General features: G+C 39.5%; 1 protein-coding gene across 2 annotated transcripts; it reads right to left on the bottom strand.

Moving 5' to 3' along the window:
• Nucleotides 1–1,662: 1,662 nt before the first annotated feature.
• On the bottom strand, nt 1,663–4,779 carry LOC140578145 (GTP-binding protein RAD-like). 2 transcript variants are annotated; one of them, XM_072698096.1, is made up of 5 exons: nt 4,366–4,779; nt 3,805–4,123; nt 3,294–3,364; nt 2,907–3,111; nt 1,663–2,632 (listed from the first exon to the last, which is right to left on the bottom strand). In XM_072698096.1, the coding sequence occupies exons 2-5, from the start codon at nt 4,112–4,114 to the stop codon at nt 2,355–2,357; spliced, it is 864 nt and encodes a 287-aa protein (XP_072554197.1). In that variant the 5' UTR covers nt 4,115–4,123; nt 4,366–4,779; the 3' UTR covers nt 1,663–2,354. The 2 variants fall into 2 exon arrangements, with proteins under 2 accessions (XP_072554197.1, XP_072554196.1); XM_072698095.1 differs by having other exon boundaries at nt 4,217–4,777.
• Nucleotides 4,780–7,186: the final 2,407 nt, after the last annotated feature.

A 7,186-nucleotide genomic window follows, 5' to 3' on the forward strand; every position in this document is an offset into this window, starting at 1 on the left:
ATATCTTGATGTGACAAAATGGAGACTTTGGTACTAGTTAAAAGAGTGGCCACTGTTGTGTTTTAAAGTTTATTGAACACTTAATTTAGAGAGACAGTATTCATAAAGCTGGTAGATAATATCAAGCCTTTTCATATTTACTTGATTTTTTTTAAGCATTAATTTGCTTTGTTCATGTATCTTAATTTATAGGTACATATCTGTTTTGATATATTTCCTATATAGATACAGGATCAGATAGAAATGGTTCATGTCATTTTGCACAATATTCTGTTTTGTACTATGTGTACTGTCTTTGCACTTTGTCTTTGCAAACTTCATGTGCTTCCTGCTTTTTGCAAAATATTCTCCCACTGAGATCAATATCCCAGTGTATTGTTATTACCTTAGGATGTATATTGCATGCCTCACTGTGATTTAGGGATATTTCAAAATCAATGACATCTTCGGCTTACTGTTTCTGTTTTTATGGAACAGATAAGGGTACTGAAAGCAACATTTTTAGGTTGCATTTTTTTCGGTTATTGGTCCTCAGCCTTTTGCATCATTCCAGTGATTAATTTGGTATATATGTGGAACCTCTTGTTCTGTATTTTAGTCAGTGGTCAGTATATTTGTAGAACTTCATGTTCTGAAGGTTTCTTGATACCACATTGCCTGCAACCTGCTCAGATTCTCCAGCTTGTCTTGTAACCACAAAATTGCCTGCAGCATCAAAATTAGACAATTAATGTAGCCAAAGCGAGAGTAGAAACTTTATAATTTTCATAATATTCCCAAATTCCTAATTTTTGTATGTGTATTGTGGGGGAGTACCTGCAATAAAATTTGTCAAGTGGGGGGGATATGCAGGCTGTATTGCTAAGCGTCCTACAAGCAGCGTACATCATGTGATATGCCTCCTTAGTCATTTTTATCTCACGAGCCCCCAACTAGGATGACCCACCAGGAATTCTCCTGACTTTCCTGATTAGCCACTCCAGCACTGAGTCCTACTTATGAAAGATTCATTTAAATACAGGTATCTCATGATTTATGTCCTATCGCATAACGTCCAATCATATTTACATCCGAGGTCCATTGTAAATAATATACGCTGATTTAGAGATGCCTGGAAGCGGAGGCAGTGGGACATTATAGCTTAGTGTAACAGGGGCAGGTGAATGGGCAGCTCTCTCAGCCTCATAATGAATCACTGTCCATATCGAGTTTGTAATAGACCTACAGTATGCATACAGTAATGTGTATGTGCTAGACAGCTACAATAAGCAGATGTGATGCAGATACTGTACCTGTACTGTGCTATATCATTACATGAAGTTACTTACTATACCGGACATTAAAATGTTTTGCCAGTTTAATGCATCTTCTTTCTCAACTCACATTGTTTGCTACAGTACATATCTTTTGATTTCGTAGTGCAGTTTGTGTCTTATTTTTTGTGAAACTTAAGTGCAACCTCTTTTTATTATAACATATTTACATTATTATTTGCTGTAGAGTACCGTGTGTATATTACAGTACCAAACTTAATGTCTTGTTTCTGCCCTATGACTATTGATACGCCCAAATTGACTTGTGTGCAGTGGGCCCGGTCACAAATGCAGATGCAAATTGACAGATACCTGTATACTTTTATAAGAACAAATATTACTCAGTCAGTGTCTTTTATCTGAATCTTTTATTACAAAAATTAAGATACCATAAACATATAAAGGTCAAGTCAATAGTCCAGGTAAATGAAATGTTTAAAAAATAAAAGGTCACATCACATACATTATTGCTTCTGTTGCATTCATTCATACTAGGAGTGTCTATTAGAAGACGGTATAAGAAATATATATATATATTTTAAAAACAAGATACCAGCCCATGATCTTGCACCAGTGTATGGTCACGTAGTTGTCTAAGACAGTGGCATTTACTTCATCGTTCTGCCCTCATATATGAATGTAAGTGCGCATCTTTTACCTTACTGAGCAGTTAGACCTACAGGTGTGCCTCAAAGCTAAAAAATAAAATAAGTACAAATAATGTAATATAACCAAATCTTTCCTACAATAAGCATAAAGTACATACATATGCCAAATTCCTAATTATGTATGCTAAAGATGCAGTTAAATAAATAACTATACCTTCCTTAAGATGTGTTAGAATATGGTTACCATATGTGTTACTATATATGTTACCAAATAACCAGAGCTTGTTTGTTTTCTTCGAAAAATAACTTTGAGTAAACAAGATACAGAGTAAATATATTTGTGTAAAGTTTGTTTAGTCCTGATGATGGTGTAGAAAACACAAGTCCGTGTCACAGCATGTGGTCATGTTGGCACAAGCAGAGCTTCTGGGATTTAAAGGACACTGAGGTCATGGCAGGACTTTGACTTCTGCTTGAAGGCCATTTTCTTGTTCTTCCTGGCAACCATCTGACTAATGAAGCGCTTGGCTTTCTTGCTGACGCTCTCGTGCCTCCTACAGGTGGCCTGCCGCCGGGCGTTCTGCTCCTTGCTGTCTTGGCGCAGCCGGATCTGCCTCACGATGCCCTCAAACAGCTCCTGCACATTGTGGTTCAGTGAGGCTGACGTCTCTATGAACTTGCAGTCAAAGACCATGGCGCAAGCTCTGCCCTCTGATGGAAACCAAGAGGAATAACTGAGAAGCCGGATCAGCAGTCCACATCAAACCTGGGATCTTTCCAGATCCTTCATGCTTGATTCATCCAGTAATCAATTAAAGAGCAATGACCTTGGGAATAATTTGTGTAGCATCAATCTTATTTTATAAGATGTAATAAAAGCAAATACCAAAATTAGACATTTTTCAAAACAGGAAAATTATAGCAATGTCATGACAACTTTTATGCTAGAGAAGATTTATTATTTGAGAAAAAAACACAGTCTTACCATCCACAGAAACCTCTCTGGAACGAACCAGGTCACTCTTGTTCCCCACCAAAATAATGGGGATGTTGTCTGTTTGCCTAGCACTGCGCAGCTGGATACGCAGTTCTGACGCCTTCTCAAAGCTGGTCTTGTCCGTGACCGAATATACAATGATATAAGCATCTCCCATGCGCAGACATTGCTCTCTCTGCCATTGGTTGTTATCCTATAGGTTCACAGAGATGATGCACGTTGTCATTTGGTTATGTTCCACGCAAATTACACTTCAAACATCATAACCTGTTTTATTTGCATAGCATTTCTACAAGCAAAGTACAATGTCTCAATAGTATTTTATTCTCATGTAACGTATAAGGTCAAATTAACTGCTTGTAGCTGCATATTTACCTGCTCTGCGTCATATAATAAAATTGTGGCTTCTTCTTCATCCACAACAATGCAGCGGTTATACGTGCCTCCTGAAATGACAGTTGGGTGGTTGGCAGAGGTGCAAATATCAGTAACATATTTATAGTGCATGAGGATTATTAAAGAATCAGAGTATAATTATGCTACTACATTCACACGCCCGTTATTACCCGTTATTTCGTTTAAATAAGAAATGGATGTGCTTATATTGACTTATCTAAACGAAGAGGTGAACGACAATATAAAGTTTGATGAAAGTACTTGTCTCATTTTAAACTGTTTGTCTGTTAATGCGTGAACCTACACAAAGGTGTTTTTTATATAAATTGTTGATAAATTGCCCTTACTTGTTCTTACCAGGTCATGGATTGTTCATCATCATTATTATTATTATTATTATTATTATTGTTGTTATTATTATTATTATTATTATTAGAAGTAGTAGTAGTAGTAGTAGTAGTAGTCCACGCCGCCTCCAGTAAGTTATTACCTGCTTCGTCGCAGTCGTGCCCGTCCTCAACTTGCCCGAAAATCTGTGCCAGGCAGGACTTGCCAACGCCATGTTCACCCAGGAGAACGACCTTGTGCACGTGTCCTTCGGGGCGGCTGCCGCTGAACGGCTCCAGGGCATCGCTCCGAGGCACAGCTGCCTGCCTGCCCGAGAGCACAGGGAGCGCGGAGTTTATGCCGCTGTCCGTGGTGAGGCTTCTTTTGTGGCGACTTTGATGGTATCCCGAAAAAGGAACGGTATTCCTCTTTTTCTCCGTATTCCGCAGCTTATTGCCTTTGTTAAGAGTCATGATTGGAATCTGTGAATTAAAGACGGTAGTTAACAATCACACGTAATGAATAACAGTTTTTGAAGCTTAAGTTAAATTCAAAACTATATAACGCACACTTACAGCAAATTTAGTCGATGTCTTCCAAGAAATGCAATTAAAGATATGCATACTTAAATTATGTTTTGCAAAATGATGTAAATTTCCAGTAAATATATATATAAAAAACAACGATGATTCGATCAGACAAGTATTTTCATACACAAACCAACATTTCTGCCTTTCCCTTTAACTGCTTCTTCGCCTGATAAAACGATGCTTGATGTCCTGAAGGAAAAAATATTTTGTGCTGAATTCTCTTGCACTGTATTTGTTCTTCCTGTGCTGTTCAATACCGGGGAGAAGTCGTCTTTCCATATTTATGTGGCCGAAAAGTGACTGACGTCAGCCGCAGGAAGTGTATGTCGGCGAAAGTGATGTCGCTCTTTATAGTAGTGACATCATAGTGTGCATGAACGTAGGGCAGGTACCGATCTCAAGTCTGCTTCATCGAGACGTGAGTCACAAACAAACGTCGACCTACCTACTCGGTGGGAGGAGAGAAGGAGGGGTGGCAGGGATTCTCCCTCCGTCTCCAAGCCTACAGGAATGATGTAATACAGTTGTGCGCGTCAAGGACAGCCAACAATGTGCCTGCGGAATGAAATGCTGCAAGCTATCGGAGAATACAATAATGCATTTGTTTTTTGATGTGTGGTGTTTCCCTTTAATGTAATTTGTGTGATTAGCTACTAGATTTTGCCGTTGCGTTTTTAAAATAAATGTTTGTTATAAGGTTACAAAAGCAATCGATTGACAGTGCTTTTCAAAAGACGGGCTATCAACGGGTGTCACCTTCAAGGAGGGAATTTCTAGTTTTTATCCAGGAAAACGGGCAACTCAATCTCTCTCTCTCTCTCTTTCCCGATCTCTCTCTCTCTCTCTCTCTCTCACACACACACACACACACACACACACACACACACACACACATATATATATATATATATATATATATATATATATATATATATATATATATACTGTATATATATAGCTCAAGACTCGTTAGTTAGTATCAGTGCTGCAGTACAAGCAGAAGAGCACAAGATCAGGAGAGCTGTGTCAGAAATGAGATGTGTGAACCATGGAATCAAAGGAAAAGCCATAGATGTGATAATACAGAAAGCTACCAGCAGGGGATGCGTGGACTGTGTACGCTAAGGGTCCCCAACCTTTACTTTATTTTACTTTTCTGCGTGCGCTTTCAGGTTGAAGATTTGTTCTGCACGTGGAAATGGTTCACACATTTCACATCTGCCACTAGTCTCGTGATCGAGTGCCCTTTTCCACGGACAGGTTAACACCATACAATAAATGTTATGGGCCCAGTAGGAGAGGTGCCCCAAAACTAAAATTTGCCAGGGTGGGTGGGCAGTATGAAATGTATACAAAAATACAAAACAGATAGTGTATTTTCGTGGATCCATATGGGCAGAGGTGCTGCTAGATTGATACCACACCCAATTTGATGCTAAGGAATTTGTGGAGGGTCCAGCAGGAGAAATCCTTGCACATTGTGGCTCTGTGGGGGTGGCTCGCTGTGAGCATCCTGGATTGCATTTTGAGGAAATTTATTCATTATTAACCTGAAATTTAATTTTGTAGTTTGCTAACTTATTTCAAAATATTCCCTAAGACATTAGACCAGGGGTCTCCAGCTCCGGTCCTAGAGAGCTACTATCCAGTAGGTTTTCTGTCCCACTTGGCTTCTGATGAGCCACACCTGTTCCTGGTATTTACCTGAGAACAGGTGTAGCTCATCAGAAGCCGGGTATGATAGAAAACCTACTGGACGGTAGCTCTCCTGGACCGGAGTTGGAGACCCCTGCATTAGACGAATAGGCCAATATGTCTAATTGCCAATCATGGAAGTTGTATTTTATCAGCTTATATAAAATATTAATTTGCAATTTGATAGTGTTTCATTCAACTTAACAACTGTATGCGTCTTTCAATTGTAAACGCATCTGACACATAAAAGAAGCTGCCAATGACTCCCCAAATTCAAGTTGACACATCAGATGGATACCACATATTAGAAAACCATGAATAACATCAAAACAATGCTAATTTTATTGCACATTGTGAGGCATCAAGATTGTACATCATGGATCCAAAATTATAGCTGTGAACTCAAGTTGTTTACAAGGTACAGTATATGATAATGAAAAGGACCATTATGACTCAGTGCTTTAATAAGGGGGAAAATTAATCTTATATTTGAAACATTGTATTGAAACATTGTATCACCACATCAAAAAGCTTCAAAATTCGTCACAGCCGCAGAACCTGTTATTTGGTTATTTATGAACAGATAAGCAGAGGAAGGGCCACCCAGATGGCAAAATTCAGTAGGGCCACAATCAACCCGGGTAGGATCGACTGATTTGAATCTAGGTCTGGTTGCCTGTCAGTTCAAGAGGGGTAGGGTTATGGTTGGGGCACATCTAGCGGCAGTGGGCTCGCCAGAGAGACGCTGTCATTGAGGGGCCCATTATCAGTTCAAAACTCTATGTCAGGGGCCACAGTCCCAATAATGACGACCACAATGACGTCTTCCACTTCCCCAATTCTCTGCAAGCAGCCCCAGAACCCAAGGACCAGAACCAGCCCCCTCCGAGGTGTGGACGCAGGATCACTGCCTGTTCCCAAACCGCCCCAGTTTTTCCTGAAAAATTGCAGTCACAGGTCTAATAAAAGCAGCTGGAACTGGATATTATTTCAGCAAACCAGCCTTTTGTACTCTCTGCTTGCCTTCTATAATTGTTTTTATTAAAGCAAGTCCATCAGCATGCAAGAATTAATCACCTGTCATTGCATTGCTCTCCAATTCATTACTATGCCTTCAGAACAATGCACTCTTTCCACCTATACTGGTAGCACTAATGATTGAGGAGCCTTTTTCCAAAACTCAGTCCACAGGATGCACTTTTGAGAAAATTTTGGTGGACTTAGTGAGTTTTGGAAGTTATTCATGGATTATATGAGGCC

Source organism: Paramormyrops kingsleyae, chromosome 13, assembly GCF_048594095.1.
Source record: "Paramormyrops kingsleyae isolate MSU_618 chromosome 13, PKINGS_0.4, whole genome shotgun sequence".
NCBI lineage: Eukaryota > Metazoa > Chordata > Actinopteri > Osteoglossiformes > Mormyridae > Paramormyrops > Paramormyrops kingsleyae.